The sequence below is a fragment of the Globicephala melas genome, chromosome 1 (assembly GCF_963455315.2).
Source record: "Globicephala melas chromosome 1, mGloMel1.2, whole genome shotgun sequence".
In the NCBI taxonomy this organism is placed as follows: domain Eukaryota; kingdom Metazoa; phylum Chordata; class Mammalia; order Artiodactyla; family Delphinidae; genus Globicephala; species Globicephala melas.
The window spans coordinates 130048348-130061203 of record NC_083314.1 but is presented as its reverse complement, the minus strand read 5'-3'; the positions used below and the strand labels follow the sequence as shown (position 1 = coordinate 130061203).

Genomic DNA, 12856 nt, shown 5'->3' with positions numbered 1-12856 from the left:
CAGTATTACATAATAATATATTTACATTTATATATACACATAACATACATTACTTTCTCTATGCCAGGCACTTAAAAAAAAATTTTCATGCATTAACACCTAATCTGTACAACAGCTTTATGAGATTGTAATATTATTATCCCCATTTTTCAGATGAGGAAAGTGAGGGACAGAGGACTCAGTAACTTGCCCAGTGTTAGTCAGCTAGTAGGTGGACCCTGGATTCACATACAAGCAGGATGTGCTGTCCTCCATTATACTATACGTTCTAAAAGATCTTAAGCACAGGGTGAGGGGTGTGTTTCCAGCAGTCAAAACCTCTGAGCTGAACAGACTAACTCAAGAGGTGTTCACACACTGGGCCCTCACTTGGTGGCAATATTGTGATGACCTATGGGAAGGCACTCAATAAGGATGCCACTGCTAGTATTAGAGGGGATTCAGGTACCAGGAACTGAATCAACTGAGCTCTAAGATCTCTCTCTTCCAATGCGGAGATTCCACAGTCCCATGTCCTAAAAGCCTGAAATAGCACAGTGAGAAGCAGCTCTGGGTCAGTCGCTGACACCTGGCTCCCAAGCTGGTAGCTGTGGCATCATGGCCTCTATTTGCCACTGCCTGGACATGAGGGGATACAGAGGCATGCAGAGCCACTGAAGAGCCCATAAAAGCCTAGAAGAGATGCTGAGAAAGACAAAGAGTTAGAGAAAGTAACACATGGAAAAAATAACAAATTGCCATACACATGCCCAAAGTTGTACAGTATGAGTATGTTCATTGCAGCATTATAAATAGAAGCTGTAACGTAACCTGCCACCAGGGGGCTAGGTTAAACATTTGGGTATATCTGTACAACAGGATGTTATGCAACTACTCAAAAAAAATGAGATCTATATGTGTCTAACATCTCTAATATATTTAAAAGTGAAAAAAAGCAAAGTTTGTACTAATTGTCTAAAGTGGGTTCTCATTTGTATAAAAAGATGATTTTATACACACACACACAGTCTCCAACATGTACACAGGATATTTCTGGAAGCCTAAATATGAAACTGATAATGGTGGTTGCCTTTGGGGAGGCAGCTGTAGGCATGAAGCCCACTTAATTTTTATTACAAATTCCCTTTGAACTTAAAAAAGTTTTTTTACAAAACTATGTGCATATATTTCTTTTGCAAAAATAACCAGTAAATTAGAAAATAAAAAAAAATTAAACATGCCATCTATGATGGCCTTGTGGCAGCCTCAGAACCCCATGTCACTTGACCCTTGAAGGGGTAGACTGTTTTTAAAGACCCAAACTGCTCTCCTGGTGACAGGCTGGGGCAGACATCAGAAACACAATAGTCTTTCACCTCCAACAAAATGTGCTTTAAGTTCTCAGACTTTACATCCCCCTACCATTTCTTAAAATGTGGCTAAAAAGCCATGGGTCTTAAAGCTCTAAAGGGAAAGGCCCAGTCATAAAGGGGATCACTGGGATGTTATCTATTTTGAGCTTGTAAAAGCTTAAAATAGTTTCCATGATGTACCTGAGTTATTAGTGGTCCAAGACGCCTTGCCCCAGGACTTGTCAGCCAGGGGGGCTGCTTTGTAAAAGCTCTGAGGAACAGCCTCTATTGATACTGCCAGAGCTTTCAAGAAGGCAGAGCCTCGCACTGTGAAAACAACGTGATCCTCATCCAGTGAGATCTCTTCCATAGCAGTGGTCTCAGCACTTTGGCCGCTGCCAGTCATGTTCCAAGCCAGACCAATGTGCCAGGGCCAGTTTGCATAGCGATAGGGAAAAAGCAGGCTCCCGAAAGAAAAGTACACACGTACCCTCTGGCTGCTCAGCGCCCTTTGCAGAAGTCTACCCTAAGACAGCATCGTCATTCACTTTGGGGACAACTGCCATGCTCAAGGCAAGGGTGGGGACATCAGAGGCCAGTCCAAACCAAACCATTCTTGCACAACTTGGCATCCGACAGATGAGGGATCCAAAGTCCAGACAGGTAGACTGAGTTTTCCCAAGCCGTAGAGTCTCCGAGTTGGGACTAGTCCTCAGGGTTTGCCCTGTCCTGATGCTATTTTTTGTTATTCTCCTCCTCCCTTAAGGCATGGTCCCTACTTGCAGATAGCTTACAGACATGTTAAAAAAAAAAAAAAAAAAGTGACAGCATAAAGCTTCTTGTGCTAAGAACCTAACAGGTGGCTTCTTTGCTGTTGTAGGAATCCAGTGGAGGGAACAGTCACTAGGGGCTTCATGAAAGCAGGCTTTGGAGATCTGCTTCAGAAAGATCAAGCAGTCAGCATAAAACATAGTTTCAAGGACGTAAAGAGAGCCCAATAAAGCCTGTAAAAAGAAATGTTAATAAAGTGCTTGAACTTGACTCAGGAATCAGTAATAAGTTTGGAAAGGAAAGATATGACACTGAAGAGCTGGTAACCAATTAGATGTCGAGAAAGACAAAGCAAGAAAAGTACCAACTGAAATTAGCTGTAGGGAAGAAAGGATGAACATCATTTCCAAAAAAGTTATTCCAGAGGGTTCTTTCTTATGAGCATAACTGACAAGGATATTACCCTGACAAAAAACCTTCAGTAGTTGTATCAAAGCCCAAACTCTTTAGCATCCCATAAAAGTCCCTTCAACATGTGACCTCCTTCTATTTCTGAAGCCTCAGTGTGTCTGTCCTAAGAAAGAACTAGCAGGTTCCAGAATAGACCAATTCTCCTTGCCCACCACCTCCTTACCTGGAAAATACTATACATCTCTCAGGATTCAGCCCTAGTGTGACTCTTTTAAATTCTTCTGTGCCTCATCCCCAGACAGATGCAAGCTCAGCCCTTCCTTTGCACACCGTCGTACCCTCTCTGCTAGAGGAAAAGCAGCTGGTGCAGTTTGACTCACCAGAAACAAGTCTAGTTGAAGGTTGAGCAGGGTAGCGAATCGCTCACTGGCTGGGGTTGAGAGGAGTCCACGGCTCCTGCCTGTCTGCCTCCCCAGCAATGTTAACTGCTTCTCTTACCTCACAAAGTAAAGGCCCACAGTGTTCCACCTTGAGCTGACTAGGCAGTGCAGGCTGCCAGGCCTTTTGGAACCCTGGAGAAGTCGGTCGTCATGGCTACTTACTCAACATAGCCACATGAGTTTCTTCCTCCCCTTTTTCAGGAGGAGACGCAGCTGGCCTTGGATAGGCTCCTGACAGACTGGCCCACTCCCGAGGAACCTGAGATCCTGGTCATCAACAAAGTCCTTCACCAAGTGACCCCAGCCTTCAGACGTTCCCATCACCCCAACTGGTCAGAAAAGGGACAAGGAGTCCAAGGTCACTATACCTCTGAGGAAGACACAGGATACAGTGCCTCGAGCCCCCCACCTCCAAGAGCTCTCACAGCAGAGACAGGACAAGGGGTGGATCTGTACAAGGTGCTGGGGAGCAAGGGCCCCGACTCAACACCGGGAAACCCAGCCAGCCCCTCGACAGTCCTCCCAGTGGACTACCTTCCTGCCCATGAGGGCTACTTACCCTCCAACATAGATTATCTCCCTTCACGTGAGCCTCCCATAACTGACCCTTGGGAAGAACTGCCTCAGCACATCTCTCTTTCCATTTTCCCCTCGAGTCCCCTTCACCCACTCACCTCCTCCTGTGGTAAAAAGTTGACTCTGGATCAGTTAAAGATGGGGTGTGGCTCCCTCATGCTCTGAGTGGCAAAGCTTGAAGTTTGGAAAGTCGATGTGCCTCCAAGTGGCACAGCGTGCCCCATCTACCCAGCCACCTGCTCCAGTGGTTGTTATGTCTGGTTGCAGCTAGAGGGCAGGCAAGCCAACTCAGGGTGAATCTCATCTCAAGATACCTCATCTTGCCTTCTCCAGAGCCTTAAGATCACATCCTCTGCTGTGTGGACCTAGAGACTCCAATCTGGGTTCCTGCAACTTTCTTGGCTATGTTGGCCAGAAAGGAGAAAGGCAAGAGTGGAAACCAAAACTCTTACTAGCAATGGCAGACAGTCCAGAGGACCATTCATCCAACAACTATTTACTGTTGACCCTGAATAATATGTTTGAGCTGCATGGGTCCACCTATATACAGATTTTTTTAAATAATAAATTCTACAGTACTACATGATCCATTGCTGGATGAGCCCATGGATGCAGAACCACAGATGAGGAAGGCCAGCTAAAAGTTATATGCAGATTCTCAACTGCACAGGGGAGTTGGCACCCCAACCCCCACATTGTTTAAGGGTCAACTTATAAAGCAGCTACTACAAACCAGGTCTTATGTCTAGATCAGTACCGTCCAATAGGCCTGAGATAGAAATGTTCTATGTATAGCTGCCCTGTTTGATCCAACAGATACTAACCACATTGGCCATTGATTACTTAGGGATGTATCTCTAGTATGACTGAGGAATTGACTTTTTATTGACACTTGGCCACTGTATTGGAGAGCACAACTCTAAATGATGGACATATTAGTGAGAATTACTGGGTACCTTCAAAACAGATCGACCTAGTTTTACATATGCAGGCATAAAAGACCCCAGTGAACACCAATATAAAAGGGCTCCCAAGATGGTCATGGTTGTCCTTATTTGTAGAAGCCTAAGAATGTACCTTTTCCTTAGTTTTGCCCGTTTGTTTTCTTTTGCCTTCACCCTTTTTCAGTGAAAGCAGCTTGATGGTGGAAAGCTACTGCTAAACCCACTGTAGGACCCTGGGCAAGCAGCCTCCCCTCTCTGAAATCCAATGTCTTGTAAAAGAGTGGGCCAAAGCTTCTCTGACCCCTTGTGTTTCCTCTTCTTTCTGCTGCAGCTGATACTGCCTTTAGGACCAGGGCTACCTCAGGGTCTAAGACCATTGCACTCATAAGTCATCCCTTCTGAAGGCATCCTGCTTTCCTTCCTCAAGAAAACTCGTGAGCTGGTCCTCAGACAGTTCAAGTTGAGCATGGAAGATAATTCTCTTTTCCCCAGCATGAACTTGGAAAACTTTAAAGATATGGCCTCTGGCTTATCATCCTCCCTTCACCCATCACTGCCTCTATCCCTTAACTATAGGCACTTCTGCTAAGTTGATAGAGAAGACTCTTAGTCTACATGCTAATAGTACTCTTTGCAAACAAATGGGATGAAAGGTCCAGAAACCTTTTTCTTAAATCCCTGTCAAGCCTGGGTCATACACCCTACCACCATCCCGCTCAAACACTGGAGCTGAGGCAGCTTTGGTTTACCAGATGTCCCTCAGAGCTCTAGAACTTGAAATGAGCATTTGCTCTGTTTGTTCAACACTTCATCCATGCCTCCTGCTATTCCAGACTAACACGTTTAGTTCTTCCGAGCTTAATTTGAAAAGCTTAAGCTTCTTCCTTACATCTCCATTCTACTCTATTTAGCTGCTGTGTAGCACCCCCATACCATGGTTCCCTGCATCTCAGCAGCTTCAGTACTGGCTTGTCTGCACCCAGGATGTGGAGCCCCTTGACTGTTTGCAATGGGCCATGACAAAGCTGCCACCTCAGAAGCAGGCCAACCTATCACCTCTTGACAATAAGAGCCAACTTTTCTTTCTTGCAATACCTGCTTTTCCTATATTTACTTTCCTTTTGATTACCTGATAGCCATCTTAGTCACTCTTCCCCTACCCCGGGGGTCCGCAAGCCCCAGGCCATGGACCGGTACCGGCCCATGGCCTCTTAGGAACCGGGTCGCACAGCAGGAGGTGAGCAGCGGGCAAGCGAGCGAAGCTTCATCTGTATTTACAGCCGCTCCCCATCGCTGGCATTACTGCCTGAGCTCCGCCTCCTGTTAGATCAGTGGCGGCATTAGATTCTCATAGGAGCGCAAACCCTACTGTGAACTGCACATGCGAGAGATCTAGGTTGAGAATCTAATGCCTGATGATCTGAGGTGGAGCTGAGGCAGTGATGCTAGCTCTGGGGAGCGTCTGCAAATACAGATTATCATTAGCAGAGAGGTGTGACTGCACAGAGACCATAATAAATCAATTGCTTGCAGACTCATATCAAAACCCTATCAGTGAGCGGCAAGTGAAAACAAGCTCAGGGCTCCCACTGATTCTGCATTATGGTGAGCTGTATAATTATTTCATTATTTATTACAATGTAATAATAATAGAAATAAAGTGCACAATAAACGTAATGCGCTTGAATCATCCCGAAACCATCCCCCCTCCCCCCACCCTACCCCCGTCTACGGAAAAACTGTCTTCCACGAAACCCGTCCCTGGTGCCAAAAAGGTTTGGGACCGCTGCCTTACCCCTTTGGCCTCAACACACAGGCCCCAGTCTCCCTTTTCCCCTCCACACCTTTTCCCCTCCCTTAAAACTCCAGGTGGTACTGCAGTCCTCACTTGCTTTCCTAAAAGGTGAAAAGTGAGAGTTCCTTGACCCCTAAAGGCTCCTTCTAAGGATGCAGAGGCCTCCTCAGTGCTCCCCTAGCATGATGCACTTACTTCCTCTAGTGGACTGCAAATAGCTGGAAAGCAGGAACCATGGCAATCTCCAGCACCATGCCTGGTCCATAGTAGGCTATCAATAAAAAGTAAAAGATGTCTTCTGCCACCACTTCCACCTTGTTCCTTCTATTCCAGAAGCCAGTCCAGCTGTGCCTGCTTCCTCTTTATTGAGACAATTGCATTTGCTTGTAATCTCTTCATTCCCAACCCCCATTCTACCCTACCGTTTATTGACAGCACTATTGTAATACATGTAGCAGTTTCTTATATTAAAAACATATTTGAACATGCCTTTGGCTGCTCACCCTGCCAGAGAAAATGTCCTCTTTCCGTGAATGACAGGATGGGTAACCTCATTCTGCCCTTGCCCCAAAGTTTTTGTTATCTCCCTTTCTGCCCACACACAGTCAAAATCCCAAATCAGATTGCCTAGTTTACCAGGACTAGGTAGAGCTCACTAATATTCATATAGCCAGGCTTTCATTCCTCAGGAAAATTGCAACTCTTTAAATCCTCTCTCCTTATATCCAAAAGCCAACCCAGAAATCTCTGCTCTACTAAAACACATCAAATTCCTTAATTCTCTGGGACCTAAATACTACAAATAGTCCAAGTTCATTCTCAATGAATTCATGGGAATCTCTACCAATTCCTGTGTACAGATCATTACCCTGAATTAAAAGGGCCCTCTTTTCCAGAAGCCAGAAATTCTATTTCCTGGGCCTCTGTTTTCCTTATAGGCAATAGGAAAGCCAAACTGGTGTTATCTAGTTCTTTCCCTTTAGTGCCTTTTCCCCTCCACCCTGTCCCAATTTCTCAGCTTCCATTAATAGCCTACAGCTGCAACTCTCCAATTCCCAGAGGCCAGTCAAAGAAATGCCAAACTAGGCACATTCTATTCTAGTCAATCCCCCCGTGTTTGATTCTTGGTTTTCTCGATCAAGCTCTTTTTCTTTCACCTGACGTAGTCGTCATCTGTCCCAGCTCAGGCCCTCCAAAGAAGCCCTGTTGTTCTCTTCCTAGCCTGCAGGACACAAAGACACTCACATTATCCACCCTTATGAAAGGCTAATAGGTGAACCCTCAAATTAATCAATCTCTAGAATAAAAGATCAGAAAGGCCTCCTCTTCAACCTAAAAGAAAAAAAAAAAGATAAGCAATTTAATCAACTGGCCAACTGATGATAGAAAGAAACAAGTCATATTTTTACATCACAGCCTACACAGGAATAAATTTCCAATTAAAACTTTGCAAAACACACACACCAAGTTAGATAAAAGTATTTGCAAGACATGCCAAGATACTTAATAAGGCACTCTTACAGATCAATATGATAAAAGCCAACACTTCAAAGAAAAATGGAGTGAGCAACTCAAAAAATACATATAAATGTCCGATATGCATAAAAAGCCCCCAGCTGTAATCAAAGAAATAAAAATTAAGTACCATTTTTCCCTTACCAAATTAGCAACAGTAATGAAAAAATTAGCGACTATTAATCAGAGAACTGCGGTTGGCTACAGGAATGTTAGTTGGCTCTTTTCTGGAGGCACCTGGGCAATATTCAATAAAATTTGACTAGCAATGTAGACTAAAGAACAGTACAAATATCATAAAGTCTATAAAAGATTTATCACAGCATTGATTATAATGGGGAGAGGAACCTAAATGCCCTTCAGTAGGGACATGGTTAAATCACGCATACAATCAATCACTGAATTTCATGGAGTCTAAGACGCCACCAATTTTAGGGGACACCTCATTACTTTGCTATGAATAGGGAAAAATGCAAATTAAACTGTAATATGCCATTGATTGCTATGGTGCACACTTCCCCGCCCCCTCCACATAATTTTAACATGACTGAAATTGGGATGCGTCTTAGAATTGATGCAAAGCATACTATGCAGCCTTTTAAAAAAAACATAACAATGTTTGACATGGAAGTGGTTAAAACGGCTGAATAGAATCATCTCACTTTTATAAAGCAATGCAAAAAAAAATCTAAATATACACCAAAATGCTAACAGTGACTACATCCAGCCACAGGTTTTTAAATTACACTTTTGCATTCCTTTCATCACAAAGGCTCATTACTGTTAGAAGTGGAGAGTCAATGAAATATAAAATATTACCAATTTCTTTCCAAAGACCTGAGACAGTGGGTCCTAACGACAGACACTCACCACTTTCTTTATGGCCCATGTCTCTTTCATCCTCCACCTCCTGTCTGGCACTTCGACCCTTAATACTCCAGTCAGAGGGTAGAAAAGACAAAGTAGCTTCCACACTAGGTGAGGCGGGGGGAGGGGGGGGGATGTTAGAGTAATAACTGAAGCAATGGATCTTTGAAATACAAAGTTTATATAAAAAGCCAAATTTTGCCTTATTCCCATTCTAACAGTAATTGTTAATGATCAATGACCTCTAACACAGTACTTAATACATGCAGTTTTTAAGGGGTGTAAGACGGTTCTCACCATGACTGGTTTAAGGTAGGTGTTATCTCCACTATAGAGATGAGGAAACTGTGATACAAGTAACTTAACCAAAGTCACACAATTAGTACCTGATACCGGTCTGGTTTTAGAGCATAATTTTCAACTACTTTAATTCTTTTCTGTGCAAGTGACTACACAACAAATTTATATCGATTAGGGTTCTGACTGTAGTTGACTGTAACTGTGAGTCCATAAAAATCTTTGAAGCTATTGTTACTAGGTAACCAAAAACTGGCATCTCTGTACTTCTAAAGTTCTAGAGCCTTCTTGGTTCTTGAGAAATCTACCCAAAAAGCATGACACCAGGACAACTCTAGCACTCCTGAATTTGCTAACTTATCTACCCAGCTAATCTAAATCCTACAATACAAGGCACACTGTGTAAGGCCACAGAAGGGAAATAACACTCCTGAGAAAGTCCATTATTTTAAGGAAATTGGTAAGTATTTAAAACTATGAAAACATTATGCCTTTCAAAGAAAGAGAAAAGTAACCAGAGCAGTGTGTTCTCTCTTTAATTAAAATAACTATAACCCCATCCAACTTACCTGATTTTTTCCAAACATGGTTATTTCTTAAGTAAAAAGTAGGGCTGCATTTGACTCAACTGTGTTGCTTGTATGAACTGTTGAAACATAAATGCCTTTCCTTCATTCTATGGTAACTGGCTCCACATTTTGTTAATCGTCCTTTCTTTTATTTACAAGTGGCAAAACCGTTCTTAATTTGGCTCCGAATCTCCAAGAAACATACAAACCTATTATGTGCTACCTTGGGGTTCCTTTACCTCAATTCTGGCCACTTTTCAATTTCCACACCTGTACGGAATTCTTCCACAAGAGACCTGGGCCTTGCCTAGGCAAGAGAATGTCAGGTGAGGCCCACAATACCTTCCCTTTTCCAATTTCACATATTTTGCTACCCATAGGTAATTGGACCCAATGAAATACTTATAAAAGCTGTTATGAGATTCTCACAGAGACTAAATTGTTTTCAAAGGCCCTGAATTTTCACCAGAAAGGTAGAACACCCACAAGCTGAAACATTTTTGCAAGTTCAGAAAACTGCAAAAACATTCTTCTGAAATTGGATAGAAATTATTAGTAACGAAACACACTTGTTCCTTTAGGAAACAAAATCTAACTCACTTACTAAAATGTCAACTATATATCCTCCTGCACATTAGCTGAAAATGTAGCCTGTGTTAACTAGAGGGTTTTTCCTGTGCTATTCAAAGCGAAGAGCCTGGAGACCCTCATCCCTAGACAAAAAAATCTCTCAAGGTGAAAATAGGATGCCACAAGAGTTCATTTAGAAGCAGAAATCTTACTTTACCCCATCACAAAGGGAGTTAAAAGACCATTTGCCTTTTCACAATACTGTAGAAAATACTAGTTTTCTAAGTTTTCTCTCCTTTCACTTTAACAACTGCATATGACTGGATTCCTTTGCATACCTATGAACACTCCCTTTAGACTCCCCTCTGGTCTATGGCAGGATAGCTTTCAGAGCAGTTGTATAGATGTAAAAGAAAAAAAACACACCCACTTTTGACATACTTAAAATAGATAAAATAACTAGAAAGGATAATTCAGTAATTTCTCCAGCTACAGATACTCTTCAAACTTTTTCCTCTAAAAATCTGCAGTTATTTTTAAAGTTTAATAACTCTTAAGTAGCAAGAAACTGATGATCCTGAAAAAAAAGGTGGGGGGAACATCCATGCTTTGCTGTAATTGAGGTGCTGGTTATTTAAGTTCTTCAAGCAAATATTTTCACCTGGTATCATACAGCCTCCAAAGCACTTCTCTATTTCTGTCAACGTGACTTCCAGCTCTACCATTTGACTCAAAATGTGGGGCTGAGTGGGGGTGGGCCAATCCAACTGTTCAATGTTGAACACTTTCATCTACTGGATTTTGTCAATACAGTGACAAAGTGCCACTCATCTTCAAGGGATACTGTTATGAACAAAACACAGTGGTCTGAAGCACACACAATATACGTGGCTGGGTATGCTGATTTTCCTCGTATGATTAGTGACCAATGAACACCTGCATGAAAAGTAGTTTTATCCAATCCAGTCTTCCATGGCATATTTAAGAAGCTACTACAACTGTAGCACCTAAGTGAAGCCTTGATAAACAAGTACACAAGAGCAAGCTGAAACCAAATTATCTGTAGTTTTTAGGAAAAGGTCTTCCTCTTTTACTGGGGAAAAAAAAATGTGGAAGCTTCACTGGAAATTCAGAATTTCCACAGAAAAGACAAACCACTGTCTCTCTAAACAGAAAGGTTTTCTGTGTTTAGTTCATTTTGCCAGTCATGTAAGCCTACACATTTTCAGCTATGAAATAGTGTTGGGGGGGGTGGGGAGGATTCTACCATCTTTGTTGATGTGTTTAGTCAACCCCTGAGCACTTTGACAAAATGCCTAAACATGTGCTCATCTAACTTTTGTCAGTATGGCTGCCAAACAAAGTAACATTTCACTATAGATTATTACACCCAAGGTGTGAAACAACGAATTCAACATGTAAAAGTTCCCGTAATTTCTGACATTATTCATCAGCTAATAAAAAACTTGAGATCCAATCTGACAAAATTCTGGGCAATGTCAAGAACCAAGTTCAACTGCATCACTTTACACAAAATCTCCATTCTAGGTAGATGAAAACCTGTGCCATTTCTTCAAATTGAAGCTCTTTCTAGGTCCTAAAATCTGTAAGAGAAATCAACTACAATTGCAATTAAGGTGACAGTGTAAACTATATACAGTGTATATTATACTATGTATTGTATATAGTGTAAACAATACTGTCCAAACAAACTACTTCCCAAATAACTTCTCAGTTCTCCAAATAACAAAATCCTAAATATTCACTAGCCCTTTGCTTTTCACATTTCCATACCAGTAACACTAAAGCAGCTATTTAAGGAGTAAAGCCACAGCAAGATCAGTTCAGAGCAATTCTCATCACTTTAGGTACTGTCTGTAAAGTTTTTAAAAATCCATTATGAACCAGAATTGTCAGATTAGTTATCAGCAAGTATCTCTTTTATGTTTTCCAAGCACAAGACTTAGAGTACACCTTCAAGTGGCAGAATACACATTCAAGTGCAATAGAACTGTCATACCCTCCTCAATGGGCAACAAAAGGGACAAATGTTACTGATTTAACACTACCTATGTAATTAACATCTCCAACAAAAATGTAATTTGGTAAATTATTTTCTAACTTGAACAGGCCGTTTCTCACCTTTTCTTTCCTTCCATTTCAAAGCGAACTGACTTCCAGTTATTTTGTACGACAGAAGCGAACAACTGACTCTGTTATTTAAGACGGAAGTAATGGCACAAAAGCTAGATTCTGCCCAGATAACCTCCTGGTTAAGCTGAGAAATGCAGTCCTCAGAAGCCATTAATTCCCACCCCAGTCAACCTATGGAGTTAGAGACATTAGTTTTCTTACCTATACAAAATACTCATAACTGTCATCTTACGGAAAAGTCAAAATTAGCACAACAGAATTATCTTAGCACTAAGTGGTTAAGTGCCACTAAATGTGAAAAACTATAATCGGGCACTAAATATACTGTTTTAGCAAATTTATACTTTCCTAACAGCTTTCAGAATTTGCAAGCTAAACAATTTTTTAAATAACAAGATCTTCTTTACTAAGAAGCTATCAAGTATCTTGCCCTTATTCTGATTAGAGGTAAGGGGTAAAAAAAAATGTTTTTTAACACTTCTAATTTCACAACTTCCCAGGAGGTAGGGTGATTTAATCTGTACCTGGAAGTAAACTTTTTTTTTTAAAAAAAGAACTTATATGTTGACCTGAGAGTGATGCTTAGATCAGGGGTCAGCAAACATTTTCTGTAAAG

General features: G+C 41.7%; 1 protein-coding gene across 2 annotated transcripts in view; it reads left to right on the top strand.

Annotated features, from left to right (window-relative positions):
• Positions 1-7312, top strand: part of IL12RB2 (interleukin 12 receptor subunit beta 2) — an 82365-nt gene extending 75053 nt beyond the window's left edge. For both annotated transcript variants that reach the window (XM_060304421.1, XM_030865892.2), the window contains one exon: positions 3155-7312. In XM_060304421.1, the coding sequence (XP_060160404.1) occupies positions 3155-3694 (540 nt within the window). In that variant the 3' untranslated portion in view covers positions 3695-7312. The remainder of the gene's footprint in view (positions 1-3154) is intronic.
• Positions 7313-12856: the final 5544 nt, after the last annotated feature.